The sequence below is a fragment of the Capra hircus genome, chromosome 9, assembly GCF_001704415.2.
Source record: "Capra hircus breed San Clemente chromosome 9, ASM170441v1, whole genome shotgun sequence".
In the NCBI taxonomy this organism is placed as follows: Eukaryota; Metazoa; Chordata; class Mammalia; order Artiodactyla; family Bovidae; genus Capra; species Capra hircus.
Window position 1 is genome coordinate 28,472,342 of NC_030816.1, and position 22,559 is coordinate 28,494,900.

General features: G+C 37.9%; 2 protein-coding genes across 5 annotated transcripts in view; one reads left to right on the top strand and one right to left on the bottom strand.

Moving 5' to 3' along the window:
- Nucleotides 1-2,569, top strand: part of SESN1 (sestrin 1) — a 113,071-nt gene extending 110,502 nt beyond the window's left edge. For both annotated transcript variants that reach the window (XM_018053093.1, XM_018053094.1), the window contains exons 9-10: nt 602-746; nt 1,421-2,569. In XM_018053093.1, coding sequence (XP_017908582.1) covers nt 602-746; nt 1,421-1,507 — 232 coding nt within the window. In that variant the 3' untranslated portion in view covers nt 1,508-2,569. The remainder of the gene's footprint in view (nt 1-601; nt 747-1,420) is intronic.
- Nucleotides 14,630-22,559, bottom strand: part of ARMC2 (armadillo repeat containing 2) — a 160,081-nt gene continuing 152,151 nt past the window's right edge. For all 3 annotated transcript variants that reach the window (XM_013966445.2, XM_018053095.1, XM_018053096.1), the window contains one exon: nt 14,630-15,670. In XM_013966445.2, coding sequence (XP_013821899.2) covers nt 15,513-15,670 — 158 coding nt within the window. In that variant the 3' untranslated portion in view covers nt 14,630-15,512. The remainder of the gene's footprint in view (nt 15,671-22,559) is intronic.

The window sequence follows — 22,559 nt, forward strand, 5'->3', positions numbered from 1 at the left end:
TTTACAAGAGTTTTCTCCCTTTTCCACTAAAAACCAAATAGGAGACTGAAGATCCTTGGATGTTGTACAAAGTATTCTCCAGTGGGGCAGAGCAGACACTGGTGCCTACGACCATCCTGGCCTAAAGCAGAATGGCCCAAGTGTAGACACTGTGAGGCCATCTTAGAGACCAGTTCTTTCCTCATCTGACCCCAAGAACTCCTGCTAACATGAGAAAATATTTATTTATACAAGTAGATTATAATTTATATATCATGGGATATATCAATATTATTGTCTAATTTGTTAATTTCTTGATATCAATACTCAAACTGTTTCCCAAATTTGTTCCTCAGTGTGGTTGCTTATTCACGATGGTAAATATATACTGTCACTTTGGCACTAGCAAATTTTTTGTTCATCTCCCTAACTTCTCTATTTCTTACTCCTTTACACTCATTCATCCACCCCCAATTAAACATTGTAAAGCTCTTATTTTAGGGGACAGCTGCCTATATAAAGAGGAGAAAAGAATATAACATTTACTACTGATGTCTGTACTTCTATAAGAAAACAGACTATACATCAAAAATACAGTAATTCTCACATTGTCTTTTAACAGATACGATGACTATGACTATGGTGAAATTAACCAGCTATTGGATCGTAGCTTTAAAGTTTATATCAAAACTGTTGTTTGCACTCCTGAAAAGGTTACCAAAAGAATGTATGATAGCTTCTGGAGGCAGTTCAAGCACTCTGAGAAGGTATGTACCTGTTGTGTTTACTCTGTAACTTAGCAGTGGTTCTTATTCTCCTTCACCTAATCTAATGGGTCTCCAGCCCTTTCTATCACCTCTGCTAACCCAGAGAAGAACATTCCAGAACAGCTGTAGATATGCCTTGGATGGGAACCTCATTATGGTTTAAAGCAGGGGTCCCCAACTTGCAGGCCAGGGATTGGTACCTGCTGCCAGATCAGCATGGCATTAGATTAAATGTAATGGGCTTGAATCATCCAGAAGTCGGTTCCCAATGCCAAAAAGGTTGGAGACCACTGGTTGAACATAAAAGAAGAATGACAGGGAGAACAGATCTGCTAGCTAGCCTGTCTTCAAAGCTCAGGCTTAGGAGAAAGAAGAGAATCCTTGAACTGTCTTTACAGAATTACTGAATGATGATTTAGCAAGGAAAATTTATTATTCTAACAAACCTTCAAAGAGAGATGTGATCAAAGATAAGCTCAAAACATATTTCCAAGAAAGATCAGACGGCTTTTGGTTTTAGAAATTGATACTCTGTTCAACAAACCCAAGACTTGTGTTAAGCTATTCAGTGGTACACATAAAACATTACTTATATTTGGTGTTTATTAAATGCACTGAAACTGACTGTAAATGCTTATAACCAAATCTTAAATAATGTTGTGTTTTATATTCAGGTTCATGTTAATCTGCTTCTTATAGAAGCTAGGATGCAAGCAGAACTCCTTTATGCTCTGAGAGCCATTACTCGCTATATGACCTGACGCCTTTCCTCCATTAAAGATGATGGAACGATCAGCAGATATAGTCTACAGGGGGAAGGTACTCAGCCCCAGGACCAATGGTAGATAAAAGAATTCAAAATCCATTGTGCCATGATTCCTTTAGTTTCTGCTATTTTACTGTGGAAACACCACTGCTGGCACAAGCAGTGAGTGCTCGGCAGCTTCAAGTTTAGAGCTGTGAAGAAGGGCTGCTGTTCACAGTATTTTGCTTTTTGACAGTACAAGATGCTGTATAACTTTTAATACAGCAAATAGTATCTCTCCAAATCCTGTTGCTTTTATGTTAAAAAAATAAGATAACAAAAATTGGAGCATGCAAAGAATGGGACTTTGATAATGATGTAAGCTTTTATACATAAAGAATTTTAGATATTGGTGCTGCTATTCCTGCTGGTGGAATGAATAGAGTGGCTGTTCCGGTTAAGCTATTAGTAATAAGGTGAACACTGCTACTATCTGAGCCTACATACGTAAAATTTGTGTGGTTTCAAATTAAACTTACATATATGTTAATTTTTTTGCATCTAAAATTACTCACAGCTCAGCAAAGACCATTATGATGGTAACAGCTCATTTTTTTCATATAGTTTTTTTTAAATTCAGTTATTGGATGATATTAAATTACAGTGGCATTCTTAAAGACTTCTTCAAAAAGCAATCTTACATGAAAAATGTATAAATTATCTTTTGATGTGCTGTTTCCCAAGGTTCTGTGACACTGGAGGGCAGCTGTCCTGTGGGGTGTTTTTGTTTCCAGCACCGAAGTTATGGGAAATATTATGTAGCTGCTGCTCAGTCCCAGGTGCATTCTGCCCACCTCATGGTCCCCCCTTCAAAGATTGTGCAGCTCCTTAAATAATAAAGCTGGAAAATATTTTTAGTCAGGTTATCAAATTTGATTTACAAAAAATGCTAACTTTGAAATGCAAACGGGCTTGAGAAATGTATTAAGTACATTGTATTCTGGAAGCGTGAATTGCTTTTGAAGTCTGTCAGTATTATTAGTATTTTTCAATAAAGAATAATTTTTCTCCAATTTTATTTGCTGTCTTAAAAAGTCATGACTTAACAATCAGTCACTATTCTCAGTTTCTATTGATTTTCATTAGCTTTCACACTTAGATAATTCTGTAGTCAGGTGAGACTATTATTTAAATGGCAAACTTTTGCAGTCATTTTGAGAGCTACAAAGAAAAGTTTTATCTTGGAAATAACTGATACAGTCCCATGCCTTGTCCATTTTGAACTGAGATGTTTTAGAGATCAATTATTAAGAATTATTAGAAACAGGTTAAATTAGGGAGTCACTACAGAACAAAAAAATGACACTGTCAAACAGTTCTAAACTTAATCAAAGCTTTTTTGATAACTGAGCTCAATAAATGTTTTGATGAGTAACAAGATAGTACCTGTAAAATTATAGTGTGGGGTGGGGGCTGGGAGGCATAATGTTGAATGGAGGTGATATAGCTACCTTCATGGCTACATACCCTAGTGAGAAGATAATACTGTCATCTTAGAGAAAAACTGCTTTCAATATATTTTATAAAGAAACATATCAGCCCATTTCTAGTTAGCTTACAATAATATACAAATGGTCTTACCTGTTGAATTTGCATCATGCCTCTGCCCTTTTTTGTTTGCTGCTGGGTTATTTCATCATAGCAATACAGGTGAATCCAACAAATAAGTTTGCATTGGATAAATTTTTACTCATTCTGCTTCTACTCTTTGTTCTTGGCACTTCCTCTTAGAAATACAACATTTCTAATAGAAGTTCTAATCAGTAGTAGGATGATCAAGAAAAACGGAGTTTATTATCTTATTCCACTTAGAAATCATGAGATGAAATGAAAATTTTAATGAGTAACAAAGTATGCTTGTACCTAAAGTAATAAAGGCATGCCTGTGACACAAAGTTGATGTTTCAGCATCTCCAATTTAACAGGTGTTTCCTGTTAATGTTTTCTCAAAACAAAACATACAGGGTTTTTAATATTGCTATTTATCTTTGAAACTAATAGTTTCCAAAATAATTGAAGGCAGTAAAATAGAATATGGGGTATCAAAACTTTTCCCCACAAGAGGAATTATTTTTCTTAAATAACCATGAATAGATTTCTTGTTAAGGTTTCCAAGATTCAATTTTTTAGATCACTTTTTTAGTAAAAATTAGGGAACTTTTTATTAGGCAATACTCAATTCAGTATCTCTTTAAGAATGAGATTAAATTCTAAACACATTTACCACAGTTACTTAATTCCATATAAATACTAGTGATATTTTTAACTTAGAGGAATAAAATCTTAGCTTCTAAATGAATTTTAACAGTTTATTTCAAATTATTTTGATAACAGACCATTGGTAGAAATTTTGTTACATATTTGTGACTAGTGAATATCAAGGGAAAGCAAAGGCAGGTAGAAGGGGAGTGACATTACCTATGATGTACCAGGTCCTTATTCCCAATGGAGATACTGAGCTAACAATCATCTAAGGACCAAATACCTTTGTGAAAACTCTAGAAACCTCTTGGGAAGCTACAGCTCAGGCAAACACAAACCAGGAGGAGACTGCACCAAAAGGTGTGGGAAATTTGGGGCATTTTGCTTGTCCTAACCTGGTGTACAGCATGACAGCAATTGAGAGAAAACTCCTAATTCCCAGCTTCTCCCTCGGGACCAAAAGAAAAAAGGTGAACTTTTGTGTTTGAGGGACTGGATTCTATCTCATCTGACTTGGAGCACTAGTAGGAGAGGTAGAATGGTTTGGATGCTGGTTGTAGATCACTGAACACAGAAGTGAGCATGGAGGTGCATTAGAACAGCAGGGAATCTACAGTTATGTAGGCAGGTGCAGGGGATCCAAAAGAATACAGATAGGAATAAAACCGAAATTAGAACAGGAAGCTCCTGAGAAGAAACAGGGGCAAGCCTCTTAGGGAAATTAAGACAGCTAAAAGCAGATATTATATCCTGGAATAAAAACATATACACTTGTCCAAAGAAGATACATCCCTGGTAATGGTAGCTATTTTTCAAATGCCCAAATTACAACAAACTTTGCAAGGAGTGTGTATGTGTGTATGTGTGTGCACACACGCATGCAGGAGAATGTGGCAAAATCCAAAAAACAAATCCCCAGAAACCAACCCTAACACAATGTAGGACTCTGAATTACCCCACGAAGAATTTTAGGGACTTCCCCGGCAGTCTAGTAGTTAAGAAGACACCTTCCAATGCAGACGGTGCATGCTCAATCCCTGGTCGGGAAGCTAAGATTCCACCTACCTCGGGGCCAAGACCCTCTCCCAAAACATAAAACAGAAGCAGTATTGTAACAAATTCAATAAAACCTTTAAAAAAAGACTTTAAACAACTGTCTTAAAGATGCTCAGTGTACTAAAGAGAGAGAACAAGACTGACATATCAGGAAAATGATGCATGAACAAAATGAGAATATCACCAAAGAGACAGAATAAAAAAGAATCAGATTCTGGAGCTGAATCCTTATTCAGATTCAATAACTGAATAAGGAAAAAATTGACTACAACAGGCAATTTGATCAGATAGAAGAAAGACTTTGGAGAGTTATTGATATTATCAATAATAACCTCAGAGGTTATTTGATATTATCAAGTCAGAGATAAAAATGAAAAGTGAAGAGAGCCTAAGGGACTTGTGGGGACATAAAGTAGGGACTGTGCAGAGCTGTAAAGGAATGGAGTTTTGTATGCAAATCAACTTATCAAAATAAACTTATAACTTTAACATTTTTAAACTTCATCCCCATGGTAACCACAAAGAAAATCTCTTCAGAATTTACACAAAAAGAAATGAGAAGGAAATCAAATCATGTAACTCCAAAAAATGGTCAGTGAAACACAAAGGAGGAAGAGGGGGACTGAGGTACAAAAAAGGGACAAATCTTGCAGAAAACAAAATAGCAATATGTCCTTCCCTATTAGTAATTATATCAAATGCAATAAATGGCTTGAATCCCCCAATCAGAAGACTCAGAATGGCTGAATAGATAAAATAGAAAAGAGGATCCAACTATATGCTGTCTGTAAGAAACTAACTTCAGATCTAAGAACACATATAGGCTGAGTGTGAAAGGATAGAAAAAGACATTCCATGCAAATGGTAACCAAAAGAGAGCAGAGGTGGCTATATGAATATCAGAGAAAAGGGTCAATTCACCAGGAAGATAAAACAGTTATAAATATAGGCATCAAATACTAACACTCCTAAACATAGGAAGCAAATGTTGATAGAATTGGGGAGAAACAGATTTGTTATTGTTTAGTAGCTAGGTCATGTCTGACTCTTTGCAACCCCATGAATTATAGCCTGCCAGGCTCCTCTGTCCATGGGATTTCCCAGGCAAGAATACTGGAGTGGGTTGGCATGTCCTTTTGCAGGGGATCTTCCTAACCCAAGAATCAAACCCACATATCATGCATCGGCAGGCAGATTCTTTACCACTGAGCCACCAGGGAAGCCCAGGAAATAGACAGCAACTCAATAATAGTAAGAGATTCAATATCCACTTTCAGGGACTTCCCTGGTGGTCCAGTGGTTAAGAACACTCCTTGCAATGCAGAAAACACAGGTTTGATCCTTGGTTGGGGCACTAAGATCACACATGCCACAGAGCAACTAAGATTGCATGCTGCAGCTACTGAACGCATGCACCCAGGAGCCCATGCACCACAACTAGAGCCCACATTGACCTCATGACCTTTGCCATGGGCGGAGTTCCTCACGCTGGCCCCCTGCACCACATGACACAACAAAGATCCTGCATGCACCCAATGCACCCAAATAAGTATCTTTTAAAATACTTCCAAAAATGAATAGAACCAACATAAATAAGGAAAAAGAGGACTTGAACACTACAGACTAGTTGAATCTATCAGACATATGCAGAAAATTCCAACAATAGGATATACAGTCTTCTCAAGGGCACATGGAACATTCTCCAGGATTGCCACATATTAAGCCATAAAACAAGCCTTAACAAATTTTAAAAGACTGAAGTCATACAAAGTATCGTTTCTGATCATAATGGAATGAACCTAACAATCAATTGCAGAAAGAAAAGCTGGAGAGTCCACAAGTATGTAGAAATGAAACAGCATACTCTTAAAAGGCCACTGCAAACAAGAAATTACAAATGGACTTAGAATATATCTTGAGATAAAAACACAACACACCAATATTTATAGATGCTGTGCTAAGAGGTTTATAGCTATAAACTCTTAGATTATAAAACCAAAGACAATCTCAAACCAACATTGTAACTTCATTTGTCAAGGAACTACACAGAACAGTCCAAACCCAGAGCTAGCAGAAGGTAAAGAAAGATCAAAGCAGAGATAAATAAAAAGCACAATAGAAAAAATACAACAAAATTAAGAGTTGTTTGAAAAGATCAACAAAATTGACAAACCTTTAACTGCATTAAGAAAAAAAAATCAGAAATGAAAAATGAGACATTCCCAATCAATATTAAAAAAAAAAGAATAGAGAATACTATACACTGTATATCAACAAATTGGATAACTTAGAAACACACAGCCTACCAAGAAGGAATCATGAAGAAATAGAAAATCTGAAAAGAACTATAACTAGTAAGGAGACTGTAATCAGTAATTAAAAACTCAACAAAGCCCAGGACCAAATGGTTTCACTGAATTATACCAAACATTTAAAGAAAAGTCAACACCAAACTCATCCAAAAAACTGAAGACAAGGGAATGTTTCTAAACTCATTCTATGAGGTCAGCATTATCCTGATACAAAGCCAAAGCGACTGCAAGAAAACTACAGACCAATATCAATGATGAATATTGTTGCAAAAATCCTTAATTCTAGTAAAGAAAACTCAACAGCACATTTAAAAAATGAAGTGGGGGACTTCCCTGGCAGTTCAGTGGTTAAAGAATCTGCCTTCCAATGCAGGGGATGTGGGTTCAATCCCTGGCTGGAGAACTAAGATCCCACATGCTGCAGGGCAACTAAGCCTGCATGCTGCAACTAAGACCCAGTGAAGCCAAAAGTAAATAAATCAATAAAATACTTTAAAAAAAATGAAGAGGGATATATTCCTGAAATGCAAGTATATATATTCCATTTATAAAAATTGATCAGTGTAATATACCACAATAACAGAATGAAAGGTGAGAAAACAAACACATGATCATATCAGTTGATGTAGAAAAATTATTTGGCATAATTCAGTAGCCTTTTCATGATTAAAAAAGAAAAATACTCAACAAACCAGAAGTAGAAGGAAACCATCTCAGTGTAATAAAGGCCATATGTGAAAAGCACATAGCTAATATCATACTCTGTGAAAGATAAACTGTTTCCTCTAAGATCAGGAACAAGAGAAAAATATCAGCTCTCGCCACTCATAGTATACCAGAAGTCCTACCTAAGCAATTAGGCAAGAAAATGAAAAAAACATCCAAATTAGAAAGGAAATGTAAAATTATATATCTGTATGCAAATAACATGGTCTCATATTAGAAAACCCCAAAGATTCCACACCAAAAAACAAAAGCAAAAAAATCCTGTTGGAACTATAAAAGTCAATACAGAAAGATCAGTTGCATTTTTATATACTATAACAGCAATCAAGTAAGAAAACTAAGGAAACAGTAGCATCAAAAAGAATAAAATACTTGAAATAAATTTAACCAAAGGAGTTGAAAGACTTGAGAATGAAAACTACAAAACATAACTATAAGAAAATAAAGAAGACACAAACAAATGAAAGACATCCTGTGTTCACAGACAAATTCTTCATTCATATTGTTAAGATGTCAATACTACCTAAAGCAATCTACAAATTCAATGCCTTTTTCTCCTGCAGAAATAGAAAAATCCATCCAAAAATTCACGTGGGGTCTCAAAAGACTCAAAATAGCCAAAACAATCCTGAATAAGAAGAGAGTCGTAAGTCTCACAATGTCCTAATTTCAAACCATTTTCCATAGCTACATTATCAAAACAGTATGGTACTTGCATAGACATACACCTAGAAATAAGCCTTCATGATCTTCAATAAGGATGCCAGGACTATTCGATGAGAAAAGAACTGTCTGGGAAAACTAGATATTCACATGCAGAAGAATGAAGTTAGACCTTTATTTTAGAAACATATACAAAAATTAACTAAAATGGATTAAAGACCTAAGTGTAAGAACTAAAACTATAAAGCTCCTAGAAGAAAAGATAGGCAGTATAGCTTCAGGATGCTGGATCTGGCAATGATTTATTGGACATAATACCAAAAGGCAAAAGAAAAAAATAGACAAATAGAACTACATCAAATTTACTTCTGTGCATCAAATGGCATGAAAGTGAAAGTCACTCAGTCGTGTGCGACTCTTTGCGACCCCACAGACTATACAGTCCATGGGATTCTCCAGGCCAGAATACTGGAGTGGGTAGCCTTTCCCTTCTCCAGGGGATCTTCCCAAACCAGGGACTAAACCAGGTCTCCTGCATTGCAGGTGGATTCTTTACCAGCTGAGTCACAAGGGAAGCCCAAAAATGCTGGAGTGGGTAGCCTATCCATTCTCCAGTGAATCTTCCCGACCCAGGAATCAAACCGGGTCCCCTGCACTGCAGGCAGATTCTTTACCAACTGAGCTATCAGGGAAGCCCAAAGGGCATGATCAACAGTTAAAAAAAAAAAAAAAGTAACCTACAAAATGGGAGAAAATATTTGTTAATCATGTACCTGATAAAGTCTTAATATCCAAAATATATAAATAACTCCTTTAAATTAATGACTACCACAAAAAAAAGCTTGATTAAAAAATAGATATCTTAGAGTTTTCAGAATATAGGTCTTTTGGCTCCTTAGATAGGTTTATTCCTAGGTACATTTTTGATGTGATAGTATATGGAACTGTTTCCTTAACTTCTTTGTCTGTTGACTTTCTACCTTTACTATATGTTTGCCTCTACTTGTGAACTTTTCTGTTTCATAATTTTCTTGATTTTAGATGTGGTCTTAAATATTATTTGGCCGCATGGATCTTAGTTGCAGCATGCAGGATCTTCAGTTGCAGCATGTGAACTCTTAGTTGCAGCATGTGGGATCTAGTTCCCTGACCAGGGATTGAACCCAGGTTCCCAGCCATTGGGAGTGCAGAGTCTTAGCCACTGGATCACCAGGGAGGTCCCTTGATGTAACCTCTTCTATTTAAAGAAGTTCCTTTAGAATTTGTCATAAAGCTGGTTTGGTCATGCTGAATTCCTTAACTTTTGCTTGTCTGTAAAGCTTTTGATTTCTCTGTAACCTTTTATGGAAAAACCCAAATGAGCTTTTTGGCTAACCCAATACCATACCTGCACTCCAAAAACAGTAAGATGCTAATGAAAGAAGTTGAAGATGACACAGATGGAAAGATATACCATATTCTTGGGTTGGAAGAATCAATATTATAGAATGACCATAGTAACCAAGACAATCTATAGATTCAATGCAATCCCTTTCAAATTACCAACAGCATTTTTCACAGAACTAGAACAAAAATTTTTTAATTTCTGTGGAAACACAAAAGACTCCAATAACCAAAGTAATCCTGAGAAAGAAAATGGAGCTGGAGAAATCACTCTCTGACTTTAAACTATATTACAAAGCTACATTAATCAAAGCACTATGGTACTGGCACAGAAACAGACACACAGACCAATGGAACAGAATAGAAAGCACAGAAATAAATGCTAACATCTATAGTCAATTAACATAGAACAAAGGAGGCAAGAATATACAATAGAGAAGAGACAGTCTCTTCAACAAATGGTGCTGTGAAAACTGGACAGCTACATGTAAAAAAAAAATTTAAACATTTTTTAATACTATAGACAAAAATAAACTCAAAATGGATTCAAGATGTAATGTCAGACCTAAATGTAAGACTGGATACTATAAAACTCCTAGAAGAAAATTGCAGCAATATTTTTTAATCCCTCTCCTACAGTAATGGAAATAAACAAACAAATGGGAAACAGTTAAATTTAAAAACTTTTACAGAGCAAAGGAAATTATAAACAAAACAAAAACTTAACCTATGGAATGGGAAAAAATATTTGCAAATGATGTGACAACAAGAGATTAATTTCCAAAATATACAAACAACTCATACAGCTTAATGGCTCAGGAAACTCAAAGAGCACTCTGCATCAACCTAAAGGGGTGGGATGGGGAGGGAGACGGGAGGGAGTTTCAAAAGGGAGGGGATATATGTAAACCTATGGCTGATTCATGTTGAGGTTTGACAGAAGACAGCAAAATTCTATAAAGCAATTATCTTGCAATAAAAATAAATAAACAGCTCAATCTATTTAGAAGCCTTAAATGGACACTTCTCCAATGAAGATATACAGATGGCCAACAGGCATATGAAAAGATGCTCAACATCACTAATTATTAGAGCAGTTGAAATCAGAACTAAAGTGAGGTATCACCTCACTCCAATCAGAATGGCCATCATCAAAAAGTGATCAAACGGTAAATGGAGACTATGTGGAGAAAAGGGAGCCCTCCCACACTGTTGGTGGCAATGTTAACTGGTACAGCCACTATGGAGAACAATATGAATGTTCCTTAAAAGACAAAAAATAGAATTATCATAGGGCCCAGCAATCCCATTCCTGGTTACATGTTCAGAGAAAGCTATAATTTGAAAAGATACATGCACCCCAATGTTTATAGCAGCACTACTTAAAATAGCAAAGACATGGAATCAACCTAAATGTTCACTAACAGATGAATGGATAAAAAAGATGTGGTAATATATACACAATGGGATATTACCATGTCATAAAAAAAATGAAATAATACCATTTGCAGCAACATGGATGGATCTAGAGATTATCATACTTAAGTGAAGTAAGTCAGACAAAGATAATGATATCACTTATTATATGTGGAAAGAATCTAAAATAAAAGCATACAAATGAAATTATTTACAAACAGAGTCAGAGATATGGAAAGCAAACTTATGGTTGCCAAAGGGGAAAATGGGGTGGAAGAGGGATAAATTAGGAGTTCGGGATTAACATATACACACTACTATATATAAAATATTGGGCTGGCCAAAAGGTTCATTTGGATTTTTCCACAGCATCTTATGGAGAAATCCGAATGAACCTTTTGGTCACCCCAATAGATAATCAACAAAGACCTACTGTATAGTATAGGGAACTATACTCAGTATCTTATAAAACCTATAACAGAAATGCATCTAAAAAATGTATGTCTGTGTATCTGAATCACTTTGCTAAACAACCTGAAACTAACACATTATAAAACCAACTACATTAAATTTTTTTAATTTTAAAATATAAAAATATAAAAATTTGAAATGGCAAATGACTTCAATAGGCATTTCTCCAAAGATGATATATAGATGGCCAATAAAAATGTGAAGATACTCAATATCATTACTTATGAGAGAAATGCAAATCAAAACCACCGTGAGACCGTTTCACAACCACTAGAATGGCTACTACCAAAACAACAACAACAGTGCTGCAGAAGATGTAAAGGGAGCCCTTGTGCACGGCTGGTGATGTGAAATGATACAGCCTCTGCAGAAATCAATACAGACACTCCTCAAAAAATTAGCAATAGAACTACTATATCATCCAGTAATTCCATTTCTGGGTATACATCAAAAGGAACCGAAAGCAAGATCTTGAAGAGGTATTTATACACCCCGTGTTCATAGTCACATTATTCACAATAGCCATGAGATAGAAGCAACCCAAACGTCCTGATGAGTTAACGGATGAAAAAATATGATATACACAAAATATTATTGAGCCTTAAAAGGAAGGAAATCCCATCACACACCACAACATGGATGAACTTTGAAGACATTATGCTAAGCAAAATAAACCAGTCACAAAACGACAAATGCTGTATGAGGGATCTAAACTAATCAAATCAAATTCATGGAAACAACGTAGGATGGTGGTTGCTAGGGGCTGGAAAGAGGAGGAAAGAAGGAGTTGTTTAATGGGTACAGAGTTTCAGTTTTGCAAGATGAAAAAGTTCTGCAGAAAAAGTTCTGCAAAGGAAGAACCTTGCAGACAAATATGAGTAAGCTTAACACCACTGAAACATTTAAAAACGGTTAAGATGGTAAATTTTCTCACTATAATTTTTAAGGTAGGCAGATAGTTCCAATAATAAGGTAGGCAAATAGGCAGAGAAGCCAGAGATCAAATTGCCAAAATCCACTGGATCATCAAAAAAGCAAGAGAGTTCCAGGAAAACATCTACTTCTGCTTTTCTCACTACACCAAAGCCTTTGTGTGGATCACAACAAACTTTAACAATTCTTCAAGAGATGGGAATACCAAACCACCTGACCTGCCTCCTGAGAATTCTGTAGCCAGGTCAAGAAGCAACAGTTAGAACTGGACATGGAACAACAGACTGGTTCCAAATCTGGAAAGGAGTACATCAAGGCTGTATATTGTCACCCTGCTTATTTAACTTATATGCAGAGTACATCATGAGAAACGCTGGACTGGAAGAAACACAAGCTGGAATCAAGATTGAATCAAGATCTCAATCAAGATATTGAGAAATATCAATAATCTCAGATACGCAGATGACACCACCCTTATGGCAGAAAGCAAAGAAGAACTAAAGAGAGTGAAAAAGTGGGCTTAAAACTCAACATTCAAAACACTAAGATCATGGCATCTGGTCCCATCACTTCATGGCAAATAGATTGGGAAACAGTGGAAACAGTGAGAGACTTTATTTTCTTGGGCTCCAAATTCACTGCAGATGGTGACTGCAGCCATGAAATTAAAAGACGCTTGCTCCTTGGAAGAAAAGTTATGACCAACCTAGACAGCATATTAAAAAGCAGAGACATTACTCTGCCAACAAAGGTCCATCTAGTCAAAGCTATGGTTTTTGGTGTTAAATTGAAGACTCTTGAGAGTCCCTTTGACAGCAAGGAGATCAAACCAGTCAATCCTAAAGGAAATCAGTCCTGAATATTCACTGGAAGGACTGATGCTGAAACTGAAACTCCAATACTTTGGCCACCTGATGCAAAGAACTGATTCATTGGAAAAAACCCTGATTCTGGGAAAGACTGAAGGCAGGAGGAGAAGAGGACAACAGGGGATGAGATGGTTGGATGGTGTCACCGACTCGATGGACATGAGTTTGAGCAAGCTCTGGGAGGTGATGATGGACAGGGAAGCCTGGTGTGCTACAGTCCGTGGGGTTTCAGAGAGTCAGACACAAGTGAGCAACTGAAATGAACTGAGATAGTTGTACATGGTCCAGCTTGCACATGAGTCTGAGGGAGAGGAGTTTAATATGGAGAACAAATATAATGGTATTCTACTATGAGTTATTGTATTAATTATAAATACTGAGGGGGCTCTTTTAGGGGGAAGAGAGTTTTTTCACTGAAAGTAGAATATATAGCCTGCTATGGGTAAAAATACTTAGATCTTCAAATGTTTTTGAGAGATTAGCCTATCAGACTTTTAAAAGATGTTTCCAGGGACTTCCCAGGTGGTCCAGTGGTTAGGACTCCACACTCCCAAGGCAGGGGACACGGGTTTGTTTGATCCCTGATAGGGGAGCTGGATCCCACATGCCACAACTAAGACCCAGTGCAGCCAAATAAATTAAAAAAAAAAAAAAAAAGATTTCAACTGTTGGAGTGAATCTCCTAGCATATACTCATGCTAGACTATAGTGAGTGTCTCTAGATGATTTTGCTGAGCCCCAACCTGGGATGAGCCAGCCCCAAACTAGAGGAGCCCTTGGAAAGTCTATTTGTTTCTGGAAATTTAGGCTTTTTCTAACAGACTTATAGGAGTCTATCTAGTCTCTTAAAAGCCTGCCTTTATCTCATTAGTCTTGGTATCTTGTTAGGGTAAGAAATGAGTTTTTATGTTATTAATGGTTCATCTCTAACCCTACAGAGCAGAGTATCAAATCTACTTTTATTCTGAATCTTTCTTTGGCTACTATAGGATAGCAATGGTTATCTCAATTTCTTCGGTGTTGATCATTTATTCAAAGACCAATCTTATCCTACGAAGGGTGGAAAATCATAATTTATTGAGTGCCTACTACACATCAGTCAGCATACTGGACAATTTGCCCATTTTTGTTGGTTTGTTCCTAAACTACATGATTACATTGTACACTTAAGCTAAAAATATTAAGTTAGTTGCCCAAAACCTAGGCAGGGGAGACCTAGGATTCAAACTGAGATCTGCCATTTACTTCTACTATATTAGATCACCTCTATAATCACAGAGAGTTATAAGTAGAATTGTCTGATCTACTCAGTTTATTTCAAATAAAAATAAAAAGGGAAAATACTCTCTTTTTCATCTATTTTACTTATTTAATAAAGAGTAGATGGCCCAAAGCAGTCTTCTCTAAATTTTTCTGCTTCCCCCTTCCTCTCAATATGACAACCAGAGAAAATAGTGGTACCTAACCAGAAGATTATTATTAACAGCTGTAAGAATTAGTGCAGATGCTTACGTAGTAATGTATTCCTAATAGTGTTGACCACCACTCTTTCTGTACATAAAATGTCTTCATTGCACAGTTCATTGAACTGACAAACAATTAAATTCTAGAATTGTGACATCAGGATTTTAAGACTAGAACTAAATTATTCAATAGAGAATAGAATAAAAAGTCATTTACTTAGAAATACCATGAATATATTTTCATCTTAAATTTCTCATAATAGGAAGCACAACATGTATATTCATTTTTCCACAATACCTGACAAGAAATGCTTATTTCTTTTAATACACTAAGACTACTCACTAAAATAAGTACCTGAAAAACTTTGAATATTTGTTAATATTGAAGAAAAAAGTTCATGCTTGTTACCACTTCTTAAGAATGATGGAGACCTGACTTCCTGTTTCTGTTGTTAATCTGCATCATGTTAGAAAGAAGGAATAGGCAGAGGTTCCAGGAAGGTGTGATGATTCTTAATTCGGTTTAGAAGCTGCTGTGCCACAGGTCTGAATTCTGTTTCCCAGTGGAGTTTGTGATAGTTTTTTAGGTCTTGGTCAAAACTCCCATTCAATGCTAGTTCTTCATCTGCATCAGAAAAATTAAAATTACAGCAATTATTTAGAAATGTGATCCTACTGAATGAAGTTTAATTTTTGATGGCATGAGTTAAACTCATCCTGAGTCATCTCTAATTGCAACAAGGCTTTTTTACGGGAGTAGTTCTTTATAGAAAAAATTTTAAGTAAGTGTATGGTAGTTTGTTAATTTAAAAAAAATATAATCTTGAGGACTTCCCTAGCAGTCCAAGTGCTTAAGACTCTATGCCTCCACTGCAGGGGACCTGGGGTTGGATCCCTGGTCAGGGAACTAAGATCATGCATAGTGTGTGGCGTGGCAAAAAAAATAATAAAAGATAGCGATCTTCCTAAAAAAAAAAATCCTAGACTGAATTGAGTTCTTACTTCAATTTATCCCTAATGTTACATCTAACTTTATATCCAAAAGACAGATCACAATTTCTCAGAATAAACAAAGTATGAATAGATTACTTCCTTATCTGCACATTAAAAATGTTAATTATTTCTTCAGTGGTTGACAAATAAAAAAGAAGTTAGGAAATCTTTTGGGAAAGTAGCACAGTTGAATTTGACTGAAAATCAACTTTGCTCATTTCAGAGCAGCCTGGACAAACTTCTTTGAAAAGATAACACCTCCTTCCCCCTACCACCTTATGCTCTCCCCAATAAAAGTGAAAAGTGGAAGACTTTGAGAATCCTAAGGAATATTAGAATCCCAAGTGAATCCATGTATAATGCAAAAAGCACTTGTTAAAAAAATGCAAAATTACAACCTTGATTTGTTTCTTAATCCAACAGCACTTTCAATTCTGTGAATATCGTGAAAGTATATCCAACCCAAGTCGGAAGACAAATGGCTACTGAGGTTTCTGCACCGACCTGCCACTGCATTTCTCTCAGTTTACACTGGAACCCATGAGAAGGACTTCAGGAAAATGCACTGGCCTGCCAGTCAGAAGGTTGGCTCTGCCACTTCCTAGGTCTGAGGCTGAGGCAGACTTCTTAAGTGGTAACCACTAAGTCCTAAAGTGACCACAAATATTGCTGCTTGCATAATTTGCAAACTTCTTTCATAAGGCCCACTAAAATCCTACCATCAAATACTTCCTTGGTGCTTACATCAAATTTCCTACCCTGAATATTTTGAGTACACTCAAAGCACACTGTGTGTACTTTGGCACTACTGGTGTTGGTGTCACCACCCAGAATAAGATAGGTCTGGAATCCCAGTTTGTACCTTCCCGTCCTCTCCCCCAGCCAACTGGACAGCTATGCAACTCTGAGATAAGTTCTGGGCAGACACAAACAATTCAGCAAAGCTCTCCATGGAGACCCCTGTAAGCAAACCTGACTCTCCCCACCCATTTGATAATCAAGGCCTTGAAAGGAGGAGAATCCAGATGGTGTTTGATGCCTTGAAAGGCCTTCTTGTTGGGCTATTTCCAAACTAAATCGGTCTGTGAGACTCTGAGTGCTCTTGAATTCCTAGATCTACTTCCTGCTCACTCTTCTGCAGATGTTCTGAGTACTAAACTTTCGTTAAAAACGAATTCTCTTTTTTTATGCTCTTTTTCTAAAGCAGCTTAGGACTGATGGCTGCCCAGGCAACCTGCAGTCTTTCTCTCTGTCCAGGACTTTGGCTGGGTTTGATGATTTTAGCCAAGTCACTGTTCCAGTGTCTGGGGTTTCTTTAATCTAACACTGAGACTATATTACTCTTCTTGAGGCTCAACGTATAATTAGTTAATCTACACTTGTACCCTATTAATTGTAAATTGGGTTAGGCAAGATAACAAAAGTGGCCAAATAACTATAGATAAGAGAAAAGCAGTCACAAGTTGCAAAGTAAATACAGCAACTCAATGCATAAAATGTGTCATATTACACTAGGTGTTAAATTTGGAACTCGTATTGCAATGAACAGCAGAGGCTAACCCAAAAAAACCTTAGTTCTATGATTTTCAAACTTTTTTTTTTTTTTACTGTGACCTAGGAAGTCCATCAGAGAAGGCAATGGCAACCCACTCCAGTACTCTTGCCTTGAAAATCCCATGGACAGAGGAGCCTGGTAGGCTGCAGTCCAGGGGGTCGCGGAGAGTTGGACATGACTGACTTCACTTTCACTTTTATGCATTGGAGAAGGAAATGGCAGCCCAATCCAGTGTTCTTGCCTGGAGGATCCCAGGGACGGCAGAGCCTGGTGGGCTGCCGTCTATGAGGTCGCACAGAGTCGGACATGAATGAAGCAACTTAGTAGCAGCAGTAACAGCAGGAAGTCCATATTACATGATGACTATATATATATATTTATAAACAAATAAATAGAATACTTATCTTTTCTACATGTAATATATTCTGATATTCTCTTTGTTTGCTGCTTCATTTTTCAAACTGGTCACAGTGTGAAAAGTACTGGTTTAGATAAGCAGTTATTGTTCAACTTTCTTTGTACACAGCACACTTCCAAACACTAGAATTTTAGGTAAGGTTTTCGAAAGGATTAAAAGGCAAAAAGGCAGAACACTGAAAGATGAGCCCCCCAGGTCAGTAGATGTCCAATATGCTACTGGGGAAGGGCAGAGAAATAGCTCCAGAAAAAATGAAGAGGCTGAGCCAAAGCAGAAACAGTGCCCAGCTGTGGTTGTGTCTGGTGGTGAAACTATAGTCCAATGGTGTAAAGAACAATATTGCATAGGAACCTGGAATGTTAAGTCCATGAATCAAGGTAAATTGGACGTGGTCAAGCAGGAGATGGCAAGAGTCAATATTGATACTTTAGGAATCAGTGAACTAAAATGGATGGGAATGGGTGAATTTGATTCAGATGACCATTATATATCTACTATTGTGGGCAAGAATCCCTTAGAAGTAAAGGAGTAGCCCTCACAGTCAACAGAAGAGTCTGAACTGCAGTACTTGGGAGCAATCGCAAAAAAGACAGAATGATCTCCATTAGTTTCCAAGGCAAATCATTCAACATCAGTGTAATCCAAGTCTATCTCCCAATCACTAATGCTGAAGAAGTTGAAGTTGAACCATTCTATGAAGACCTATAAGATCTCTTAGAACAAACACCAAAAAAGATGTCCTTTTCATCATAGGGGACTGGAATGCAAAAAGTAGAAAGTCAAAAGATATCTGGAGTAACAGGCAAGTTTGGCCTTGGAGTACAAAATGAAGCAAGGCAAAGGTTAACAAGAGTTCTGCCAACAGAACACACTGGTCATAACAAACACCCTCACCCAACAACACAAGAGATAAGTCTACACATGGACATCACCAGACAGTCAATACTGAAATCAGATTGATTATATTCTTTACAGCCAAAGATGGAGCAGCTCTATACAGTCAGCAAAAACAAGCCCAGGAGCTGACTGTGGCTCAGATCATGAACTCTTATTTGCAAAATTTAGGTTCAAATTGAAGAAAGTAGAGAAAACCACTAAGCTATTCGGGTATGACCTAAATAAACTCCCTTATGATTACATAATGGAAGTGATGAATAGTTCAAGGGACTAAATCTGGTAGACAGAGTGCTTGAAGAACTAAGGGTGGAGGTTCATATCATTGTACAGGAAATGATGACTAAAACCATCCCCAAGAAAAATAAATGCAAGAAGGCAAAGTGGTTGTCTGAGGAAGCCTTACAAATAGCTGAGAAAAGAAGTGAAAGGCAAAGGACAAAAGGAAAGATAAACCCAACTGAATGCAGAGTTCCAGAGAATAGCAAGGAGATAAGAAAGCTTTCTTAAGTGAACAATGCACAGAAATAGAAGAAAACAATAGAATGGGAAAGACCAAAGATCTCCTCAAGAAAATTAGAGATACCAAGAGAATATTTCATGCATAGATGGACACTATAATGAAAGAAATGGCAAGGACTTAACAGAGAGTTCCAGAAAAACATCTATTTCTGCTTTTTGACTATGCCAAAGCCTTTGACTGTGGGATCACAATAAACTGTGGAAAATTCTGAAAGAGATGGGAATACCAGACCACCTGACTTGCCTGTTGAGAAACCTATATGCAGGTCAGGAAGCAACAGTTACAAGTGGACATGGAACAACAGACTGGTTCGTCAAGGCTGTATATTGTCACCCTGCTTATTTAACTTCTGTGCAGAGTACATCATGAGAAACACTGGGCTGGAAGAAGCAGAAACTGGAATCAAGACTGCTGGGAGAAATATCAATAATCTCAGATATGCAGATGACACCGCCCTTATGGCAGAAAGTGAAGAGGAACTAAAAAGCCTCTTGATGAAAGTGAAAGAGGAGAGTGAAAAAGTTGGCTTAAAGCTCAAGATCATGGCCTCTAGTCCCATCACTTCATGGGAAATAGATGGGGAAACAGTGGAAACAGTGTTAGACTTTATTTTGGGGGGCTCCAAAATCACTGCAGATGGTGATTGCAGCCATGAAATTAAAAGATGTTTACTCCTTGGAAGAAAAGTTATGACCAACCGAGATAGCATATTCAAAAGCGGAGACATTACTTTGCCAACAAAGGTCCATCTAGTCAAGGCTATGGTTTTTCCAGTGGTCACGTATGGATGTGAGAGTTGGAGTGTGAAGAAGGCTGAGCGCCGAAGAATTGATGCTTTTGAACTGTGGTGTTGGAGAAGACTCTTGAGAGTCCCTTGGACTGCAAGGAGATCCAACCAGTCCATCCTAAAGGAGATCAGCCTTGGGTGTTCATTGGAAGGATTGATGCTGAAGCTGAAACTCCAATACTTTGGCCACCTCATGCAAAGAGTTGACTCATTGGAAAAGACCCTGATGCTGGGAGGGATTAGGGGGCATGTGGAGAAGGGGACGACAGAGGATGAGATGGCTGGATGGCATCACCGACTCAATGGACATGAGTTTGGGTAAACTTTGGGAGTTGGTGATGCACAGGGAGGCGTGGTGTGCTGCGATTCATGGGGTCGCAAAGAGTCAGACACGACTGAGCGACTGATCTGAACAGAAGTAGAAGAGATTAAGAAGAGGTGGCAAGAATACACAGATGATCTGTGCAAAAAAAGTCTTAATGACCCAGATAACCACAATCATGTGGTCACTCACCTAGAGCCAGACATCCTGAATGTGAAGTCAAGTGGGCCTTAAGAAGTATTGCTGCTGCTGCTGCTGCTGCTGCTGCTAAGTCACTTCAGTTGTGTCTGACTCTGTGCAACCCCATAGATGGCAGCCCACCAGGCTCCCCCATCCCTGGGATTCTCCAGGCAAGAGTACTGGAGTGGGGTGCCACTGCTTTCTCCTTAAGAAGCATTCAGTTCAGTTCAGTCGCTCAGTCATGTCCGACTCTTTGCGACCCCATGAATCGCAGCACGCCAGGCCTGCCTGTCCATCACCAACTCCTGGAGTTCACTCAAACTCATGTCCATCAAGTCGGTGATGCCATCTAGCCATCTCATCCTCTGTCGTCCCCTTCTCCTCCTGCCCCCAATCCCTCCCAGCATCAGATAAAACTAGGGAGGTGATGGGATCACAGCTGAGCTATTTCTAATCCTAAAAGATGATGCTGTGAAAGTGCTGCACTCTATGCCAGTAAATTTGGAAAATTCAGCAGTGGTCACAGGACTGGAAAAAGTCAGTTTTCATTTCAATCCCAAAAAAGGCAATGCCAAACAATGGTCAAACTAGCATACAGTTGTACTCATTTCACATGCTAACAAGGTAATACTCAAAATCCTTCAAGCTAGGCTTCAACAGTACGTGAACCAAGATCTTCCAGATATACAAGCTGGATTTAGAAAAGGGAGAGGAACCAGAGATCAAATTGCCAACATCTGCTGGATCATAGAAAAAGCAAGGGAATTTTAAAAAAAAGTCTACCACTGCTTCATTGACTATGCTAAAGCCTTTGACTGTGTGGATCACAACAAACTGTGGAGGATTCTGAAAGAGATGGGACTACCAAACCACCTAACCTGCCTCCTGAGAAACCTGTATGCATGTCAAGAAGCAACAGTTAGAACCAGATATGGACCAGGGGACTGGTTCAAAATTGGGAAAGGAGTACATCAAGGCTGTATATTGTCACCCTGCTTATTTAACTTATATGCAGACTATATTATGTGAAATTCCAGGTTGGATGAAGCTCAAGCTGGAATCAAGTTTGCCGGGAGAAATATCAACTTCAGATATGCAGATGATAGCACACTAATGGCAGAAAGCAAAGAAGACCTACAGCACATCTTGGTGAAGGTGAAAGAGGAGAGTGAAAAAGCTGGCTTGAAATCAACATCAAAAAATAAAGATCATGGCAGCTGGTCCTATCTCTTCATGGCAAATAGATGGGGGAAAACATGGAAACAGTGACAGATTTCATTTTCTTGGGCTCCAAAATCACTGCAGCCATGAAATTAAAAGATGCTTGCTCCTTCAAAGAAAAACTATGACAAATCTAGACAGCATCTTAAAAAGCAGAGACATCACTTTGCCATCAAAAGTCAGTATAGTCAAAGCTATGGTTTTTCCAGTAGCAATGTACAGTGTGAGAGTTGGACCATAAAGAAGGCTGAGTGCCGAAGAATTGATGCTTTTCAACTGTGGTGTTGGAGAATACTCTTGAGAGTCCCTTCAACTGAGATCAAACCAATCAACCCTGAATATTCATTGGAAGGAGAGATGCTAAAGCTGAAGCTCCAATACCCTGGCTACCTAATGTGAACAGCTGACTCATGGGAAAAGACCCTGATGCTGGAAAAAACTGAGGGCAGGAGGAGAAGGAGGTGACAGAGGAGGAGATGGTTGGATGGCATCACTGACTGAATGGACACGAGTTTGCGCAAACTCCAGGAGATAGTGAAGGACAGGGAACCTGGTGTGCTGCAGTCCATGGAGTCACAAAGAGTTGGATACAACTGAGGGACTAAACAACAACAACAAAAG